At 43.0% G+C, this 22,350-nt stretch overlaps 1 protein-coding gene across 1 annotated transcript in view; it reads left to right on the forward strand.

Moving 5' to 3' along the window:
* Positions 1-294: 294 nt before the first annotated feature.
* The window catches only part of FRMD1 (FERM domain containing 1), a 65,651-nt gene continuing 43,595 nt past the window's right edge, over positions 295-22,350 (forward strand). The window contains exons 1-2 of the mRNA XM_026649718.1: positions 295-402; positions 19,814-19,992. Coding sequence (XP_026505503.1) covers positions 19,897-19,992 — 96 coding nt within the window. The 5' untranslated portion in view covers positions 295-402; positions 19,814-19,896. The remainder of the gene's footprint in view (positions 403-19,813; positions 19,993-22,350) is intronic.

Genomic DNA, 22,350 nt, shown 5'->3' on the forward strand with positions numbered 1-22,350 from the left:
GCCTCTCCACGTGCGCTGCCTTGAGAAGGCAACAAAGCGGCTCCCGCGGCGTGTTTACAGCCGCTAGCCGGGTCTGAGGGGTAGCGCCTGGGGCTGCCTGGCCCCTCACTGTGCAGCCCGGGCAAGCAGCAGCAGCAGCCCGTGCCGCGTATGCCCCCGTCCTGCACCCGCTGGGGCGTGTCTGTGGGAAGCCAGTGAATATATCCGCGTTTCCATCCCTCTCCCTGCTCTCGGGGGTGGTGAAGGGTACCTGGCCGCAGGGTGGGACCGAGGCGTTGCGCTGAGGCAGAGCATTGGATGCTGCGTCCGAGAGAAGGAGCTCAGGTTCCTCCTGTGCTTGGCAAAATCCAACCCTCCTCTTCCTAAAAATAAGGGGGGATCGGTTGGCTATTGGCTCCTGCGGTAAGTACTGAGGTGTACTGAGATCGATCGCAGACCTACTGTTCTATCTAAAATGAAGTTTCCAAAGCCGCTGTTTTTATGCAATAGGCTTGTGTAGACTAAGCACTGTTACGCTATTATTGGGGATGAAATTTACTAAGCCCCGTTGTGGCAGATTTATCCACACTATTTAGTTAAATGTTTAAGGTATTCCTAGTTTCCAGAGTCTTTTAGCAACAGAATTCTCCTACTGCAACAGGTGCTTAAATACAGAAATGAGCACCACTGATCAAAGCCAGTTCATCCATCCTGGTCTGCTTTTTGGTTCTAAATTCAGGCTACTATGTTATTAACATAATGGGGGTTGGCGTTTCCAAAGCTCGTTCCAACAAGTCCCCTTCTTCCCCACCCTATCCCAAACATGAATCTTGACTCACTTGAATATACTTAGATGTAGACTACTTTGTCATGGGAATGGGGTAGTTCATTACTGTTCTCATTGTTTGTGTAAGTGCAATACTCCATCTTGTCTTAAACGCCAGGATTAAGATATTTAGTGATGTTTTCCATTATCCTCATTTAGAGTTTTTGAAATCATTCTTCTGGGAATTTCACTTTGGTGAGTTGTTGTCTTTCATAGGCTTGCTTTATGGAGTAAAATCTGGTGAATTCCAGCTATGAAGTTTGCTAGTGAAGGCAAGGTCTAAGAGAATTAGATGTTGATCCTTCTCTAGTGGTGGGAACACTTCTATGCCAATTCCTCCAGCGGTTTTGGTCTGTTTCTACAAAAAGAGCATCACCTCTGATTGAAACAAAGCCCAGCTGAAGTAAGGGTTTGGATCATTTATTGATTGGTGGTAAACTTAGGGTTTGTTACTATTACACCTGTCACCTACTAAAAAACATAAAATACAGACACTCCTTTCCTTTCCCCCTGTTTGGGAGCCTATGATTGTTTAGTACTGTATAATATAAGACAGGAGTCCAAGCTACTTCAGTGTTCTTAGCCCATGCACTCCGTTGCTTTTCTCCCTGAAAATACTTTAGAGAGAGTGTGCGGTCAACAAAAAAGAGCTTGGGAATTTTAGAAGGGGCAGTTAGTACATAATAGTTTTCTTAAAGAAATCATAAGCAGTAAAGGAATATTGGGGGTTGGAAGTCGATCAGGTGAGAGTTTGTAACAAAGTAGAATTTCAAAGTAAATGATACTTCAACATTTTTGTTGAGTGTCTGGCTACAAATCAGATGCAAGGGTATTGAATCTAAGATATGTTTGTGTATATAATTGTATATTAAGTATTTCTTCTGAGAAGCTATACTGCACAAATACAGATTAATAATGACACATTGTCATTGCTAAGATACCTTGGAGTACTACTGTGCCTCTCTGATTTAAGGTTATAATTTCTGTGGAAATAATGTGGATTGCAGACAAGCAATGCTGACAGTGATCAATCCTGTGATGAGAAGGAGTTCTCACTTTGTGAGTGTTGAAATTTTATTCTTAGTCTCTTGAAAAATCTTCAGTGCTGCCTACTTTGCGAGTAGTTTCCCATCACTTATACAAATTTATTTTCATCAAGTTCTTAACATTAGTATAATTCATAGATTCTCATTTTGGTTCCTCCATAGTAGATCATTCTCTGCATTTTGGGGTATTTATCCTCTAGTTAAAATTATTAGTCTCTAGACTTTCAGAACATGTAATTGTTCTGGTACATGACTGAAATTAAAACAACTTTATTGCCACAAAAATGGCAAGACTTCCAAAAGATTTATTTCCAAGTAGTACAAGATGAGATTCTTGCCTATCGATGCCAGTCTGCATGTTTTCACTATATAAGCTTCTTTATGAGCATGGGGTATATTTTTGTGTTAATCCACACACATTTTGCAATAATTAATTCTTATGAATGGTTTACATTTACAACTAAAATAATCTTGGATATGGACTCTCTATGACGAATAAAAGCTAACTGATATCTTTCAGTTGTAAGCGGAGTATAGTCAACAAAACTGTAGATCAATTAAACTCCGCTGCCAAAAAAACTAATGCAAAGTTAAGGTTGCTTCTAGGGTTGCCTGGTGCCCTTCCAGAGTGCGAAGGGTACTAAACTTAAACCTCTGAAAGACAGGAAATACAGAGATAAGGTAATTCTTCACAGGCAATCTCAACTCTGGCTCCTTTGAACAATGTCAGGGAGTATATGAAAGATCCCAGGACAGTACCCTTATCAAGGATGTGAAGATCGATGGGGAAAACTCTTTAGAGTGCATAAATTGTTAAAACTCATTCATCCTTGCCTTAAGGAATGCCTCAGGGCCATCCTCTTACCTCAGTAAACTTTGTGGTGCAGAGTGGTGTGTGCTAACATTTCTAGTATTCCTAGGATCAATGGTGGAGAACAGAAGATAGGGAGGATGTATGGCAATATGTGAATGCCAGTGCAGATAAGGCATTCTACTGGGCACAGAAACTGTACAGGGGATTATTAGAATAGTTCACCCCATTATTATGTTGCTTGTTCCTTTTGACATGGCTAGTGGATGTTGTGACCAGTGGAGGTGACAGTAAGTGCTATGCTAACCAGCTGCAAGTACTCCCTGAATCAATACTGGAAATCCTAGCCTAGTGAGAGGTAATGGGAGGTGTTGCTCTCTAATTAAGAGTAATGAAGTGGAGTTGTGATGGGCACAGAAAACTCATCTATATTAAGTATCCTTTGTCATCCCCTCAGGGGCAGAGTTAAGGTAGTACTATGGGAGCGTAGTGTAGCAGGCATTATCTTAACTCTGTATTTCAGAGGTTTAAGTGTAGCCACTCTACACATTCTGGAAGGGTACAAGACCGTGTTAGGTAACCTAACTCTGTGCTAGCGTTTTTGGTGGTCAGTATCTTGTTGTTTTGTTGTTGCTGTTAAAGAAAGCAGTGTTGGTGTGCTGGAATGAGGGGCATTGAAAGGGAGATGATTGAGGGCCATTTGGAGGGTTTGTGGCATCTGCTAGCAGTTTTGTACCTACCAATAGAGGACTGGGGAATTATGGTAGCCCCAGAGAACCACTGCCTTTGTTGGGGGAAAGTAGATCGGTGTGGTGTCCCTTTCTTTTCTCGGAAAGGAAGGAGGGTGGAGAAAGTGAGTGCCATGAGTCTGTGTAGTGAAGTGACTTTTCTTTCTGAGGTTTGTGGTGTTTTGTTTTGTTTTTTCCTCCCCCTTTGTACACCTCTGGGGTATCATATGTCACAGATAGCCAAACTTCCCCACTATCTTTTTAGGAAGTGTTTGCATCAGCATCGGTAACCACTTCTCCTGCTCCTCAGCCATGCTATTCTCTTCCTTCTCTGAACCTTTCCCTTTGGGCTCTCCTAATGATGAGAGGTAACTACCTCTCTGCAGGGTTCCTCACCCCCATGCAGCTAAATCGCCTGTGCGCTTTTCTCTCCTCCCGTGGCCTCTGGTGGTGCAAGGCCTCTACAAAATACCTTTCAAAAGGACGAGGATGTTTTAGCATGTAAGACTTGTACCAAAATATGTATTTTGAACATTGATCACATAGAATTATAAAGAGCCACTTAGCTCCTGAAAAGTTCATATTGTCCAACTAAAATGTTTTTCAATGTCCTGTTTTTATTACTAGAAATCTGGAATGACAACATGACAACTCATCCACACCTTGCAGTGTATTGCTTTAAGTTATAATTTTCTGACATCTCCATTGGTTACTATAGAAATATTCATAATGTCACAATGCCATTATGGCTTCAGGTGAGGACTAACAAACCAGAACAAACGGATTCCTAAAGAGCAAATAACTTGCAAATATTGCTGCTCAAAAAATTCAGAAAGAAACAGAAAATACATGATATGTATGCATAAGCAGATATAAAAGAGTTTTATAGAACTCAATTTGTGGTAGCCTTTCTGGTCTATTATCGCAAAATAGTGTCTGCATCCTTTTGATAGCCTGGTTTGGGGAATTTTGTGGCAAATGAGTCTTGTATAAAAGTGGTAAGCTGAGTTTAAAAACTCATTAATAAATCTTTTCTTTTTTTAAAAGTGAAAGGATCAGCCATTTTTTGCATGTGTGTTCCTCTGATTAGTTTGAGTCTGTTCAGATACCATAGGAAGCTTGGTGGTAAGGTAGGGATGCTGTCTCTTTATTTTATTTATTTTCTATATATTCCTGGCATGCATACATTATCCCCAACAAAAAGAGTCCGTAAGCAGACTTTTTGGAGCATTCTGAACGTCTTAAGAAACAAAGATGTATTGGATACCGCTCTCAATTTACTGTTACTAATTTGATCCACTAGCACCTCAGGTATAAGGGATATGAACTGGTGGTAAACTTTATATCTGTTCAGTGCACAACAAAGTAGTATTCCCACTGTTAGACTGATTCAGAATAATGTAAATGACTTGCATGCCTGATCTACTCCAAGGTTACGATTCTTCTGTTCCTGCAGAAATTCCTTTTTATCTACACTGCTCCTTGATTATCTTAGCATTGTTTAGCTGCAGTACCTTAATTCTTTCTGTGGTGGTGGTCAGCCAGCAGTTTTAACAGGGACAGATTGAGGGGCACAGCCTATCCAAATAATCCTCTTCTAAGTGTGAGTTGCTCTTTAGCATTTTATTTTGTCATTCTTCTTCCTTGAAAAAAAATTGTTTTTCATATTTGTTTAAAATTCTTGGCTTCCTCTTTCCTTTCCCTGCAAGGTTTAACTTCATCTTAGCCAGGGATTGTTTTCTGTAGAGTAGTTTGGGTTCCTTTTAAAATTTCCCTATTCCTTTTAAATTTGATTACTAGCAGTACCTTGTGTGGCCCTTGAAGCTGTATTTAATCTTAAAAGCACTGCTGTTTGTGTTAATTTTGTTGGGGTTTTGGCAGACTGGAATTTTCGCTCTTCTATTGTACTAAACAGCAAGCTGTGTTCCAGAAATAATGGACACAAGATATCTGAAAGTCAACACATTTTACATAGATGACGTGATATTAGTCTCTGCACTGACTGAGACTGACTGACTAAATTTAAAGTAAGCACTGCAGAAATAGCTTTCTTTAGAAAGCAAATCTGTATCCAGAATGGTGGAGACTCTGAATATTTGGATATTGTGATTAAATTAACTATTGGGTAGCATTTGAATGGGGGGGGGGTGAATTTTCCTTCAGGTGGAGTTCATCCCATTTTTTGAGATGGTATTAGCATAACTATTCTTGCCTCGGATGGCTTTTGAAGAGCAATTTTTGTTTGAGGGATAGCTCAGTGGTTTGAGCATTGGCCTGCTAAACCCAGGGTTGTGAGTTCAATCCTTGAGGGGGCACTTGGGGATCTGGGGCAAAAAATCAGTACTTGGTCCTGCTAGTGAAGGCAGGGGGCTGGACTCAATGACCTTTCGGGGTCCCTTCCAGTTCTATGAGATAGGTATATCTCCATATATTACAAATGTATCAGATTACACCAATTAGCATGTAATTATTAAAAAAAACCTTCTGTAGGGAGAAGATTCTTGTAAAAAGTCTAACGGGTTTATTTATTAACCACCTAACTCTCCAATATTTTGTACACCACTCAGTGCAATCAGACTGATGCTCTTTGGCCATGTCTACATTTCTTTCTGAAATTCTCCTGCTGTTTCTGTAACATTTTGGGAGCACTAGAGCCGTCTGGCTGCTAATGTTCACACCTTCTTACCACTGTGTTGTCTAGACCTGCTTTGAGGTCTAGACAATATAGTAATAGAAATGCATATAGATAGAACCATGTAGTTGTAGACTATCACTATGTCTTCTAATCCTGCTCTGAGCAGATCTAGATGTCATGGTGGTAAAAACATGTTTGTCTACATTAGCACTCCCATTGGTAATAGTGCCGGGGAAGCAGGAGCAGAGTTAGATTTACAGAGAAATGTAGATGCTGCTTTTAGGACTACTTTAAGACCGTGTCTTCACTAGGGAAAAGTGTTTAGAAAAACGTTAGAAATGTTTTGATTTGGTGTTTTACAAATAAATGTTTCAATTCAGGTTGACAGCACGTGAATCAAAATATTTCATCTAGGTTTTTTTCCCTCACTAAACATCAAAACACTTCAGCAAAATCAAAATTTTCCCATGTTAATTGAAAATTTCCAGAAACTGCATTTTCTATAAAAACAAATTAACAAAACTACATTGGCAAAATGTTCCTAACCAGCTGTGGCGCAAGGGTATAATTAGAAACGTTACATTTCCCCTTCCGAAAAACCTCAGTATAATAATCCCAGCAGGCTCGAAAAATGTAACAAGTACTCAGAGAACTTGCCCTGGAGTGATACCAATAGTAGATCCCATTCCTTACTTCCCTGAACCACTTGGAAAGGATCTCCCAGCCCTAAAGCCTGGTCTACACTCTGGGGGGATCGATCTAAGTTACGCAACTTCAGCTACTTGAATAACGTAGCTGAAGTCGACGTACTTTGAAGACACCGCGGTAAGTAGATCTGTGGTAAGTCGATGGCTGATGCTCCCCTGTCAACTCCACCTACGCTTCTCACTCCGGTGGAGTATCAAAGTCGACGGGAGAGTGCTTGGCGGTCGATTTATCGCGTCTAGAGTTGATACGATAAATTGATCCCTGCTGGATCGATCGCTGCCTGTTGATCCAGCACGTAATGTAGACATGCCCTAAGATTCTGGGAAGGAGAAGAGCCACTTTTTCATTCCTTCTGCCTTGTCATGGTGGCTCAGATGGGAAGAATTCCATTCTCACCTCACTATTGCATTTCTAGTGGCAAGGGGCAGTGCCACTAACTCTTTTCCTTCTGTCTTATTATGAAGATCAAGATGTTTTTGTTTTTTTTTTGTTTTTTCTAACTGCTCCACTTTGCACTGCCAAAACACTCACTCATTTCTCTCTGACTGAAACACATGAGTAGAGAAAGGGAGCACCAAACCTAGGAGTGTTCTCTGCTCTGCTTCATCTTAGTGTATCAGGCAGTGTGTGACACTCTGTACTCCGAGGGGAATTCTGAGCCTGGGAGTGAACATGGAGGGTCATTGGGTGTGAAGTATGGAACAGAGTTTTTTTGTGGGGGGGGGGGGGAGGATGGGATTGTTGGGGAGCCTTCCCCATGCAGACCATGGCTGACCCCAAGCCTCTCCCATTCAGTCAGGCACATCTACCCCGTCCTCTTGTGGCCCTACAGCACCCCTTCCATTCAGCCACTGGCTCAGTGCTGTCACCCCACTAGCTCCCAGTCTGTAACCTCCCAGCAGCCAGTGTGCCCCACCGTGTCCTAACCTGGCTCCACGGGCAGGGTGTTATGAGGAACGCAGCCGGCTGCTGGCTGTTCTGGTGCCACAGCGTCCCCAGGTGGGTGAAAGGCAGAATTGCAGCACTTCTCACGCAGAATGTATTTTCTGCAGGAAAAAAAGTCAGACATGAATTCTGCACATGTGCAGTGGCTCAGAATTCCCCCAGGAGTAACTCTTCTTTGATCAGTACTGGATTGCTGGTTCTGCTTATGCATTGCCACAGATGTGCTTACTCTGATGAATGAGGGCCGGTGATGGAAGGGCAATGCACATGCATTTCTGGGTAGAGCTGAACTCTCTATTAGTGAATATCTTTCCAAGTCCTGCACCTTAAACCACAAAGAATAAGAAAAGTCCTACTAAAAATTACACTGATGGTACAATTAACAGGAGCATGGTGTTTGTGGATTAACTTTGTTCTGTTGTATGTTTTGTGTAGTGCAGGAGAGATGCAGAAGAGCCCAGATCAGGGATCTCAAACTCAAATGACCACGAGGGCCATATGAGGACTAGTACATTGGCCCAAGGGCCGCATCACTGACACCCCTCCCCCGCGCTGCCTCTGGCCCTGCCCCCACTCCACCTCTTGCATGAGGCCCCGCCCTTCCCCACCCCCATTCCTACCCCTTCCCCAAAGTCCGTACCCTAACCCCGCCCCCTCCCTACCTTCCAACTCCTTCCCCAAATCCCCACTCTTGCCTCTTCTCCGCCTCCTCCCCTGAGTGTGTGGTTCCCCGCTCCTCCTCCCTCCTTCCTGGAAAGCGCTGGCGGCGGGAAGCACCTGGAGGTAGGCAGAGGAGCAGGGATGCGTCGCACAGGGGAGGAGGGGCGGCGGGTAAGGGGAGCTTGGCGGCCGCAAGAAATAACTCGAGGGGGGGGCGCGGGGAGCTGCGGGCTGCGTGTTTGAGACCCCGGCCCAGATTCTGATCTCTACCGCATGACATGCTCCATCCCATATTTCCATAGTCCCATCCTGTGCTCTGTACACGTCTAAGCTAATCAATAATTCTAATGGCTACTAAATCTTAGACTCATATTCATGTGCTTGATTTATGTAGCCTGTACACATCCTATAAATCACACAAGTTTTGTTAATCGATATTTACTGCAGAAACTGGAGCCATGAGCCTTGTAGAAATAAACAAATTCATTATAATGAAGAACCTCTTGTCAGTAATTCAATTTGTTATGCGGAAAGAGCACTTGCAGCTACTGTGTCAATGGGGAAGGTGAGATGGGTGATCCATTGCTCCTTAAGGGATTTGCATAGACAAGGCATTCTGCAGAGAATGCTGTGCTGAGAAAGAAATACATGCTGTTTCTGTAGGCTTCACTCTTTCAGGGGCTCTTAAATTTATATCTTCATATCTCTAATATATGCAAAGCAATTTGCGTGTTTTTATATAATTGTCTATAAAAGAATGTTATTAAGGTTGCAAAGTCAAGCCCTCAGAAGTGAGGAAGTGCCATAGTTAAGGATCCCTGTGCAATGTTAATTCAATCTCTTGAATATGCATTATAACAGTGTCGAATAACATGATCACCATCTAGACTTTGCATAGGACTGCTCTCTCAGAGCGTGTCTTCACTGCAGAGCTTAGCCTTGTGATCGGCACCGGATTATCTTGCTTGGGTGTGTGCAGCCATGTTGCAAAGCACTACCTGAGTTAGTGTCTTCACTGGTGCGGCACTCCCCGTGTGTGCCGCCAGGATTTCTGAAAGCATGTCCCATCGTTCTTAGTGCTGCAGTAAGCTAAGCCATTCTAATTCTTTCCCAGTGGATTGTGGGAGAGCTTGTCTGTCCTTCTGGGCACCCATGCTGGGGGGAATTGTGGAAAGGCACTGGAGGACTATTGACATTCTACTGATTTAGGCTGTGTCCTCACTGAAAAGTGGGCGGGTTATCAGCCCAAGTGAAAACATAAACTGGGCTCTAACCCTTATGCTCAGCTGTGCCAACTAACTTGGGTTGAAAGCACCACTTACCTCGGATAAGAGGGACAAGAGGAGGGTTATTGGCCATACTCAAGTAAGAGCAGGGGCTAGCTCTGCATATCAAAGTGTTTTCCCCTCTTCTCTCCAGCATTACCTCTGTCTCACCCAGGTTCAGCTTCAACCAGGGGCTTAGAGTTGGTAGATAGTGCTACTTGCACTAGAGGAGAAGGAGCTGGATATCATTTGAGTACGGTTCAGTAGTTGAGACCAGTGGCTCTCAATTTTCACACACTTCCTCCACCGCCCAGCACTGTAATATAGATGCTAAAAAGGATGAGGACTCCACAGATGAGCTCACTGAGCATCCCCAAAAGAAAGGATTGGAGCCACTTCAGAGCTTTTCCATCAACCCAAGCTACACCTTATGAGAAACGGTAATAAATGGTATCAAATGCAAAACGTTGATGCAGGAGGTCAACTACAGATGTTTTCTCTCTCATCTGTGGACAGGAGGCCACCCATGAATAGCCTGAACACTAACTGGGAGGGATCCAGTATATTGGTGAATATGTGCGATTGGGGGTGGTTTTTCCTACCTACCCTATCTTGTGCAAAAATAGGCTTGACACCAGGAGGTAGTCTGCAAAGTCTTCTCTTTTCAGAAATAATTTCTTCAGAATAGTCCAAACTATGGCATGTTTTGGGTTGGATTTTCCCTCTTCAAGAGGTGATGGCAGTCTCTGTCAGCAGGGGTGCATCGTGCTCCTGATCAAGGATCTGAAGTGCGGGTGCTGATTCGGATTTCTTCCAGCAGTTCTAGTGTGCTGTGAATAGGCCAGATTTTGGTGACAAGTGTGTGTTCCATCGAAGTATGGAACACACTATACAGAAAAGTTAATGTCTCACAGAAGCTCAACAGTACCTCCATGTTATGTAGAGCTGGTTTCTGGCTTGGCATGGAGGCAGCCAGGGTTGACAAATCAATTTACTGTCTGGAAATATTCTCCAGGACACGTTTTAGCTGCTTTGATGGCTCGGTGGAGGAAAAGAAGGATCTTTTTACTTCTACTAATAACCATGGCATAAGATCTCTCTATATCTAATCTTGTTTCCCAGCAATGACACACCAGTTCCCTCCCCCCATCTCATTGCATCTCGTCTGAGAACTGTGGTGATCAGCGGAAACAATGAAGGGAGGGAGTATGTAGATGCTAGCATGTTGATGGTAGTGGCCAGTGTGTCACCATAACATCTCACCAGATCTTACACTCCTTAAAGCTGCTATTTCTTATTCTAATTACAGGGAATAACTATGGTATCTCCCGGATGCCACAATGGGTAAGTGTTGATTCTTCAGATGAGGGAGGTTCCTATTTGTGTGGGGAAGGCAGAGGTTAAAAATCAAATTGGTCCCAATTTATCCAGAAATGTTTAGGTTCTTTAAATATAAAGTGATAATTCCCTGTTCTTTTTTCCCCAACAAAGAAAATCATGCCGTCTCACTCTGTTAGTTGTTTTGGGGTTAAATGAAGTGAAGTGGGATTGATTATGATACTTCAGGGCATGATGCTTGCTGTTCGGTGAAATGTCTCCTGAGAGCCCATTTGAGGGTCAGCTGGTGAAATTCTGAATAGGGTATGGGAAGAGCTTTTTGAATGGCTGATGATCTTGTGTGCTTTTCCTCTGTAATGTGCTGAACAATCACTTTCTGTCACCTGTCATCATAAAAGATGTTTCCAAAAATAATCTGTAGTGATCGATAATAAAACACCCTTCCTGGATAAGGATAATATGCACTTCAGGATAGAAACACAGAATTGCCTATGTCCACTTTCTCAATTTGAGTGTTTTCTTGCATTCTCTTTGGCCTGTGAAGTGTTACTCTCTCTCACTCTTTTTATTATGGTGGTTAATACACAGAGACTCCAATCAGGATCAGGGCCATAGTGTGTGGCACATTGTACAAACATAAAATACTCTACTAAGAACTGTCCATTCCCTTTAGCATGCCTGTAACAAGCCTTGGGCCCAGTCTACACTTTAAAGTTAAGTTGACATAGCCACATAGGTCAGGGTGTGACGTGTTATCTGGACCGGGGACCTGCTAGGTCACTCCAATCCTTGATTCTGGGAGCCAGCCTTACCCTGCTCTGCTGAGAGAACCCCCACTCCTGGGCTGTTCACGCACAGCCTCTGGCATGTAAGCTGCTCCTTGGATTGTGCAACCGAATGACACTAGCCAATATCTCCTGTCCCAGACACAACCCTAGGAACCTCCGTCTTGCAGTGTCAAGTTATGCCTGCTGGACGCTGCAAGCTTATATGAGTTTATCAATTTCTTTGTTAAATTGACATGTACCAGGCTTGTTATCCCAAGGGGAGCCTCTGACACACTTCACACCAAACGCGCTGCTTCAGGTAGAATAAACAAACAAATTTATTAACTATAAAGATAGATTTTTAAGTGATTATAAGTCAAAACATAAGTCAGATTTGGTCAAACGAAATAAAAGCAAAACACATTCTAAGCTGATCTTAACACTTCCAATGCCCTTACAATCTTAGATGCTTCCCATCACAGCCAGGCTCTCCCCTTTGATCAGTGCTTCAGTCGCTTGGTGTGGTGTCTGTAGATGTAGGAGAGAGGGGGGGGAGAGAGGGGGGGGAGAGAGAGGGGGGGAGGGAGGGAGGGAGAGAGCATGGCAAAGCCTTTCCCTTTTATCATGTTCTTTCTTCCCTCTTGGCTTTGCACCCTCCCCCCCCGCACCCTTTCAGAGTCAGGTGAGCATTACCTCATCGCAGTTCCCAACTGACCAAAGGAAGGGGGGTGACTCACTGGAGAGTCCAATAGATGCTTTTGTTGCTGCCTAGGCCAGCGTCCTTTGTTCCTGTGAGGCTGGGCTGGGTTTGTCCCATACATACCCTGATGAGGTGTGAACTGCCTGGGCTTATTTTAAGCCACGAGGATACATTTTCAGCCTCATAACTATATACATGAAATTATAACCTATAACATTACTGCAACAACAATTACTATAACATGACTATAACAACAATGCTCAGTGCATCATAAGCCTTCCAAAGACACCCAACATGACAAAGTTTGCATTGGATACCACACAATCACTTTATAAGGATGAACATGGGGGTGTAGGGTGTTCCCACGAGGTACAGAATGTCACAAGGGGTGCAAAAAATTCACTTTTCTGGCCAACAAACCTATGCCGACCTAACCCCCAGTGTAGACGCAGCTGAGTTGATGGAAGAATGCTTCTGTCAACATAGCTATCACTGTCCAGTGAGGTGGTGTTCCTACAGCGATGCAGAAACCCCCCTGTCAGCAAATGTTGTGTCTACACCTCAGGGCTATGCCAGCACACCTATGGTGAGGTATCTGTGCCAGCGTAGTCTCCTTAGTTTAGAGTAGACATACCCTTGCGTGCACAATACGTGCTCTGAATTGTGGACATGCCTGCCAAATACTGTTGGATTAGACTTACTTTCAGCTAGGCTAATTGCTGCGTGGTCCTAAACTCTGTCATTCTGAACCGTTTTAGTGGCAGTGTGGTTGTAGGCTGTCTGAATGGTTCAACCAGTCCTCCCACTACTGTTCCACTGTTGGCTGAAGCCCTTTCAGAATTTCCCGAGCAGTAGCGGACTCGGACGTGTGGAATAGGTATTTGGAGGGAGTTGCTCCTGAACAGGTTTAGAACAGGGTTTAGCATGGAAGCAGAGGTGAACCGGTAATGGTTCTTGCCACAAATCAGCATTCCTAGTGTGGCTGTTTAGACAACTGAGGCATCTGTACCAGAACGAGTTTAGTGCAGATACATCTGTGATTTGGTCCCTTTAGGCCAGGGTTGAAGCATCTGAAGGGGCTACTGCCACGGTTTGTACCTGTTCAGTAGACTAACAGAAGGCTGACCTTTAGGCACTGAATTCATCTGGGGGGGGAATGAATACTGTAGACTTCCCCCCCCCCCTTCCCCCCTGTGGAAATGAGGTGGCCTAATCTATACTGGGGTTTGTCTACAGGGCAAGTTAATGTGCAGCAAGCCAGGGTATGAATCTATAGTGCACCAGCTCGCTTCACACTAACACACCATTTGGACACTGCTACAGTGCACTGAAAGTCTCAGAGTGTGGCTTAGCATACTACTGCTACAACTGTGCTAAGCTCTACTTCGGGACTTTGAGCAAGCTGTTAGTGTCCACATAGGATATAGCTGCGCTGCAAACTAGCGTGCTGTAGATTCATACCCTGGCTTGCCACACAGTAACTTACTGTGTAGACAAGCCCTTTGAAAATTATCAGCTAACAGCCTGACCAGTACGTCATTTATGATGGAGGTCTTGTGAATGCAGAAATGGCAAATAACTCTAAGGCCCCCGAATTGGGGGGTGATGAAAGACTGTCAAAGCAGTTTAGTAGCAGCTACTCATGATGAATCTAGTCACTTCTGAGAGGAAACTGTTGCTTTGACTTCAGTTCCTGGGCTGAGCCTTGGTAATTGTTGCAGTCATCAACATGAATTGGTGTTACTCAGTTCAGTTCCAGTGCTGTTTGATGGAGCATAAAGTCCAATTGAGAATAGTATTATGATGCTGCTCAAGATATTTAATCAAAGGAAACGGGAAAATGCAGAGGCCCAAAAATGTTTGTTTTCCAAAGCTTTGAGATGAGTTTGTATTTTTTTTTTTAATGTGCCAAATAAAACCTGTTCTGCCACTCTAAGCACTAAGATTCCTGACTGAAACAAGGAGCCTACAAATTAGTGGTTTCTTTGTTTGTTTGTTATATTTGGACTTTGACAAAGCAATTACATCTTGAAATTCACTTCTCTGGGAGCTAAAACCTTAAGTCATTTTTAAAAAAGCAAAGTACCCCAGAGACAGATGATTGACTTAAGCTATATTAATTCTTCTTCAATGCCTTTTCTGGGCTCTTAGGGTTTAATTGAGGTTAAGAGGTTGGAATCTGTGGTAAACAAAAGAATGGCATATGGACAGGCTGAAATTCTGTGTATTTAAGCAAGAGCATTCCTTTTGGCCATTTGTTTTCATTGGAGAGGTGTTCCAGGTTCACAGTATAAATGTGTAAACTTGCTACACTGGTAGGTTAATAATTGTTTGGGCTCTTATCACATTCTGATATACCTCTTGAGCATAAAAGACTCACCCAGGCATGTGTTATCCGTTTCACCTGAAGGTAGGTGTTTGGATTTTTTTTTTAACATCTTCACTGCTGCTGTAATGTGTGTGTTTATTTTAAAATCCACCTCTGACCCCTCCCCCACACACACACACCCCAAAAGAACCCCTAACCATTCTCTTAAAATTCAGGTAGATCGGGGTTTCTAAAACTTCACTGCACCGTGAGTGACCCCCTTCAGACAACAAAAATTACTACACAACCCCGGGAAGGGGGACTGAAGCCCAAGCCCTGCCGCCCACCCAGGAGGCGGGGGGGAGCCAAAGCCTGAGCCCTCCTGTGGGGAGGGGGAGAAGCTGAAGCTTGAGGGCTTCAGCCCTTGGGGTGGATAGGGGGCTGTAACCTGAGCCCCGACTCCCAGGGCTGAAGCCTTGTTAAGTGGGGGGGAGTGTACTATTTGAAAGGAGGTAACAATTACTGAATTTTCCAAATGAAAACCTCAAATATTCTTTGATTAAAAAAAAAAATTAAATAATTTTAAAAAATTGTCATTTCAAAATCACTAGTTTTAAGGTTTAAATCTTTTTTTTTTTAATTTACTACCAGCAAGAATAACCCTTCCCCCCCCAAAGAAACAGAGCAATAACTTACTTTTTCAAGCAATAAGGTGATAAGTAGCTTAAATGTCACTCGTTCTGATGCTTAACATCTACATTTCAGTAAAAACAGGGAACTGTTGCATTTCTGATTCACAATACACGAACTTAATACTCAACCAAAACAGTTAGCAGTGATGATTTTAGTGGTATTTAGATCAAACATATTAGAACAATCTGTCTTAAACTTCTAATATAAACTCACAGTAGATTAAATTGCTTACTTTAATTCTGCATCTTTGAGGCTATCCTCTTGCAGGATTCTCACTTTTGGGTCTTGAGCTCAAGAGAACTTTGGAGCAGAATTCCCACTCTTATCTTTAAAGAATATACAATGTGCTTTTCCTATGGTGTGCATCTGTATTTCTAAAAGCATTCTGGGTTTTCTCTTTTGGGATGCCAGGAATCGCTAATCTGAGGCTCATCGTACTTGGCATCATCTAAACAAGCTCATGAAAGCACAGATAAGACCCTTGAGAGTGGAAGTCACTGTATTTCTTTGTAACTTTTTCAAATGCTTCATTCTAGATCCCTGTTCCCAGGGCCCAGGACTTTGGGGGATTATTTCTGGCATATTGGGAGATAGCATGTGGCCCACTGTAGGTTTTGGCCATGATGAGTTAGAGAGGTTCTTTTCACTGCTTTTTCTGACCCTGCAAAGGAGCCATGTCTCAATGTCTTAAGCCAAAGAGAGTGAACAGGAGGTCTGCCACTACCCCACTCCCAGATGTTTGTCTTTGGTTTTTCCCCTTTCTTAGTTCCATTTTCCCTTGAAGTCACTGCAGTCACACTCATTAAGGTAGCCTTCAGGGCCAAAACAAAGAGTCCATGGGAGCCTAGTAGAGATGGGGCTTCCCTGTCTATTTTAGGATTTTCTATAGTGCGGACTGCTTTATTATCTAAATACTTCCCAGGTAAATTAAGCTCCTTGGTGGACTTTTTTATTCTTCTACATGCCCTGGTAAAGGAAGCTCTTGTCTTGGATAACTTTTTTTCTTTCCTATGCCATTGATGGTAGAAAAGCTTTGTCCACATAGGAGGACCTTACATCATGCTCTGGATGAGTCTGACCTCCTCTGGAAGCTTATTCGCCAACATTAACCCCTCCTAAATAAGAAGCCTTTATCTCTGGCTTCTGCATGGACTGACCTGGGCTCTGTGAGCAGCATTGTCACTGAGGAGCATAATTGTCTTGTTGGGTCATCAATAGAGGTGTGGTTATTGCGTCCTGTCCTATTGATGGCAGGTGCCTTAGACTGGGAGCTGGTGGAATGATTAGAGCACAGGGGTGATGTGCCATTGGCAACCCATTCTACTGAAGGCCACAGCTACCCACAGTCTGGAGCCCTTGGCATTCCTTCCACCTTCAAACAACATACAGTGAATGGCCATAATCCAGTTTGGTGGTTGTAACGTTGACTTACCAGATAACAGGTCATGTCCGAGTGTATTCAGGCCAATTCACTTGTGTACTAGTACTGTATAGATCAAAGCAATTCTGTTAAAGGTATAAGTGTATTTGGTGTTTAAACTTTATTAAAACTAATAAAATGTCCCGTTTCTTGCATTGTTTTCAATTGTGTGTATCCTGTTATAATGCAATAGCAAACATTTACATTTAAACACCCCTGTGACTAAATAACCCATCAAAGAAGTCTTGTGGAATGCTAATAAAGGTCTTTAACAGAAAGTGCTAATTTCAAAGCAAGTGGCCACTGCCTGTGATGACTGGAGGTCAATGACTCAAAGTGCATTCCTCACTCACCGGACATCAAAGGAAAAGCCCACATGGGTAGAGCATGTCAGCAGCGACTATAAATATATGGATTCTAGGAAAGATCCTTCATCTCTGGACTGTTTGGACTTTTACAGGGAAGTGTACCAGATGCAAAGTGGAGATCCCCAGAGACAATCTGGGTACTCTGAAAGACTTTTGGGCAACTGGCAGTTTATTCCATCACTGCCACCATTTGGAATTACAAAGTGTGACTCACCTGTTTAAAATATTTTATCAGCTTTAACCTCTCAATAACTCTCATTTCCTTTTCTTAGGGCTTGTCTACACTGGCACTTTACAGCGCTGCAACTTTCTCACCCAGGGGTGTGAAAAAACTCCCTCCTGAGTGCTGCGATTTTCAGCGCTATAATGTGCCAGTATAGACAGTGCACTAGTGCTGGGAGCTATTCCCCTCATGGAGGTGGGGTGGTTTTTTTTTTTTAGTTTTTTTTTTTAAAGAGTGCTGGATGCCGTGACTACACAAGTCACATTAAAGCGCTGCCACAGCAGTGCTTTAACGTTGCCAGTGAAGACGTGCCCTTAGCTAATAAACCTGTAGTTAGTTTTACTATAGAATTGGCTGCCAGCGTCGTCTTTGGAGTAAGATCTGGAGTACCAATTGATCTGGGATAAGTGATCAGTCTCTTGGGACTGGGAGCAACCTGATGTGGTGTGATTTTTAGCTTAAGTGACCATTATCACTAAGTTCAGTTTGTCTGGGTAGCAAGATAGACTGGAGAGCCCAAGGGGACTCTCTCTGATTCCATGGTAAGACTGTTATAGTGATCCTGGAGTTCACATTTGTTACTGGCTTGGTGAAATCTAATTATGGAACACACCACTAGCTTGGGTTGTCTGCCCTGTTTTATGATAGTCTGCCCTGAGGTAGGCACTCACGGTCCTGATCCACTCCAGACAGCGTGACAGAAGTGACAATGCATGGGTTGTTCTGACCAAGTCCTCATCTTTCTGGGGGGAAAGGGACAAAGTTTCTGAACAAGTTGGAGGGGAAATAAAGCTGGCTGGTTGCTTGGTTTTTGTTTTCGTCACTGACTCTGTGTGGCCTGCTAGGCTAATTGATGAGTTAAACAGGACTGCAAGGCTTCCCATCATTCATTCACGAACAGGGAAGGGAGCAGTCATTTTAAAAGCAGAAGACCGTGATCCAGTTAATTCTCCGTTTTTTATTTTGTTTTTTTTTCTTATGACCAGCGTGTCTTCAGTATTGCCTGGGTTCAGTTTGGGCCCAGCTACTCTTCATCCAGGAGCTAAACTCCTTTAGGCACATTGACAGCCTTGTAATGGCGATGGTTGCATCTGTGGCAAAAGAGAGAGAGCTGGGTGTCATCTGCATATTGTTGGTCTGCAGTTTGCAGGTGTAGGAGGCAGCAGTCCTCGTTTACTCTACTATTGTATGTGCTGCTGTAAGGGAGTTGAACTAGTGCTGTACAAAGTGGTAGGGCATTTGCCTTCCATCAACAGCTGCCAATTGCCCTGTGAGATGCTTCCTTGCACTGAAGAGAAATCCAGCCAGGAGCATAAATAAACCTAGCTAGCCGTTGGAGAAAATCTTTAGTCTAAAGAAAATCAAGTTGCAAGGAACTAAAATAGAGTGAACTCCTCCTGTGCTGTCACCAAACCTATATGCCTGAATTGTATCTGTTTGTTTATTGCTTATACATCTATTTGCCTGTAGTGACTGTAACTGGCTCTGAAGCTCTGTGTGATATCTATATGTGAGACTCTGTACTGTTGCACTATTTGTCTCATTTCTATTGTTTTTACACATACACTGGAAATCTGAGAATGTTTAACTAAGACACTTATGCTCAGCCATTAAACAGAGAGTGCACAATGGTTGTCTCAATAGAACTGTCGTACAGCAGCAGAGCTTGGCCTATGGCTCCTTACTGGCTTCTAGATGCTTTTCTCCTTTGGGACTTCAGTAAGATCTTGCAACAATGTTCCAAGGAAAAAATGAAAATACAGACTAACTCTAGGCTCTTCTACATTGATAGACTCATGTTGAGAAATTGGATTAAATCTTTATTTGCACTGATGGTCATAAACCATCTAGGGAAAGGGCAAATTCCTCCTGATGTTTCCTCTTCCAGAAAGTTGCCGGTGACGTAGTTATTTGCTGCTAACTATTGCTTCGTAATCTCATCCCTGGCACTTTGATATTCTAAGTATGTTTAAATGTTTTGTGGCTCTATAAATCTCTGATGACTCAAGTGATTTTGGCTGTTCAAAGGCTGAGTGCCCCGTTATATGCTATGCTGGTGTTAGAATTGTGGTTTATCTCTTAGTGGGCAACGTAAAAGAATGACTCAGGAAAAAGGAATGTGTGCCACCTGCCAGTCCCATACAAGTTTCCTGAGGTTTGTATTCCCACCTCCAGAGTAATGTGACTGCACTGCTAATCAATAAGTGAGCTGACTAATGTCAGAATAACATATGACGATCACTCTGTCAGTGCTGCCTTTTGAGGTATTTCTGTTTTACCTTGCGTATTAGAACGAAGCAAAAAACATTCTGTTTAAATACAGGCTGCCTGTTGCTCAGTGCTCCCAGCCTTGTTCCCATGAGCATAACACTAAAGCCTTATGTTTTTGGCAGGTGTGAGGAATGAAGGGAGCCTGGTTTCAGTCCTGAGAAGAGTGCCCCAATAGCCAGCTGGAGCGGGTCAGAGAAGCTCTGCAATGAGCAGACAGCTATTGCAAAGCAGGATGCAGCAGGAATATCGGAATGTTTGCGTCCTTCTGCCCAACAGAGAGCAACTCGGTGTAACCGTCGGGGTGAGTTGTTTAAAGTTTCATTCTGAGCTCTTAGTGCAAGTTTCATGGATGTTTTGTGTTGTAACTGCCAGAGCAGACCATGATAAGGCTGAGCTTAACTTTCATTGCACTTACGAGAGTACCATATTAGTTCATTGATCAAAAGACTATTAGCTGATTTAACATAATTGGTGTTTTGCTTCCTAATTGGCTAGCCTAGCAAAAATTTACAGGATGATCTGATTAATCTCCTTTATTGCATTTGATAATGAGGACCTAATTTTTAATTCCCTTTCACTCTCAAATTGTATTGTAACAAACTGAAATGAAAATCCAGCTTCTCAGAAACCTGAAATGCCTTGACCTTTGGACCTCAGTGGGCAGTGCTAATTGACATCAGCTCACCCTGCAGTTTAGCTCTGTTGATCTTTCTTTTGGAAGCTGTTCTGTAAATGGGAGTCTCTCTCACAGATTTTTTTTCTTTTTATAGTTGTTCTTTCTTTACTCCATTAAATGAGAGAGAATTGCATCTGTAGATTTCCAAGTACTTTGCAAAGTATTGTCATCCCCGTTTTTACTGTAGGGAAATCTGAAGCACAAAGAGAAGTGAAGTGACTTAAGCAAAGTCTCACTCGCTGGAGCGATTCCCAAGATGGAATGCTATCCATGATTAGATCACACTGCTGCCTTTGTAATATAGTTTATCAGGCATATGTGAGAAACTGAACCAATGCCTGAAGCTTCTTAGTCTAGCTTGCAATCTAAATTGTGAACTGTCCATTTTGGGAATGGGGGTCTGTCTGTCTCTGTAGAGTTTTTCTAGACTTTATTTTGTCTCCATTCCCTCCCCATCCCCCCAAAAAGTCTTATTTTTAATTCAAAATGTGGCTTTAGAAAACATGCACGTCAACACAGAAATATGCAAAAATCTTTACAGTCCATACAGGAATTTTCCTGCTTGCCATACTTAAATCTAGTATCCCCTAAGAAAACAGCCACAGGGCCTAGGTAGATCAAGGGATTGGTAACAGACTCTGGAGCTCGTCACTTTCAATAGTTCAAAACCAGGCCAGATAAGGTGCTTTTATTTAAGCTCTTAGAAATTTATACTGGTATGGCCACCTACCCACTATCGCAGCTGACCCTAAATATCCAACTTCTTGTTAGCTTTTAGCAGGGTGGGTGGAGATCCAACAGGAATGGAGACTGAACTACCCTCCCACCTTTGGGCATTGACTATACTAGAGGCGCTTCTCAGAAATTTCCTATTGTTGCCCCTCCAGCATTATCAATACCGGCAGCCTTAATATAGATGATCTGCTGGTGTTTCAAGCATCCTGTCATGGGTAATCCTGCACTAGGCAGGATTACGACAATGGGTATCTCCGCTCCCTAATTGCGGGGTGTGATTACAGTTTGTGTAGACATGCCTGAACTAGCTTTAATCTACCTAGCTTGGATACCAGAGCAGTGAAGCTGTGGCTTCATTATGGGCTGTACAAGTCCACCTGGAACCCTGGATAATTTCTCTGGTGGGTAGCCTACAGTGAAGCCCCTGCTAGTTAGATTGAAGGTGACTTGGGTATGTGTATACGAGCTGCAATCACACCTCATGATTGCAGGTTAGACATAACCAATGGTGCTTAAATTGGTTGTGATGTCTGGCTCCCGTGTTTAAAACTGTAGCTTGAAGCGCTTCAGGCTAATACAGTTTTAATAAGCGTAGATGGGGCCTTTAGAGTTCGGCTTTTTAGTGTAGGCAAGAATGGAAAGAATGTCAGAGGTATCGTTCCGGCCATTTATGTCTCATTTCCTGAAGCCTCTTTGAACGCCCATGTTGTTGGAAAAACTGAGGGGGATAACTGAGTGCAGCCCCTTTTGATACTTTATCTTAAAAGTGTCTAGCTCTACGTATTTGCCTTTAGAGATGTGTAAGGGTTCTGTAACTTTATATCTGTCAATAGCCTTCTAATAAGTCTTTTTTGTTTATACCTGTTTTATTGGCTAAACGGATGGGAAACTTTGTTTCCTTAATGTACTTGGATGTGTCTGCGTATGAAAGAGAATAGCTGGCTGAAGCAAAACATGAACTTTGAAAATACAGTCGGGTGCAGATTGCATAAAGGATGGAACCCAACCTTTTAGCTAAATCAGGGGCCAGTAACAAAATCCACTTTTTTTTTATATGTTGAAAAACATGTGACTTAAAAAGATCCTTCCTCTTGCAAAATGTTAAAGGAACATGGGAACAATTTTCTAGCAACCTCAGTAAGGCCTTGTCTACACTGCCACTTTACAGTGCTGAAACTTTCTTGCTCAGGGGTGAGAAAAAACACCCCCCTGAGTGATGCAAGTTTCAGTACTGTAAAGTGGCAGCGT

This window comes from Terrapene carolina, unplaced genomic scaffold (assembly GCF_002925995.2).
Source record: "Terrapene carolina triunguis isolate 2854851 unplaced genomic scaffold, T_m_triunguis-2.0 Scaffold85, whole genome shotgun sequence".
NCBI classification, from domain to species: Eukaryota; Metazoa; Chordata; order Testudines; family Emydidae; genus Terrapene; species Terrapene triunguis.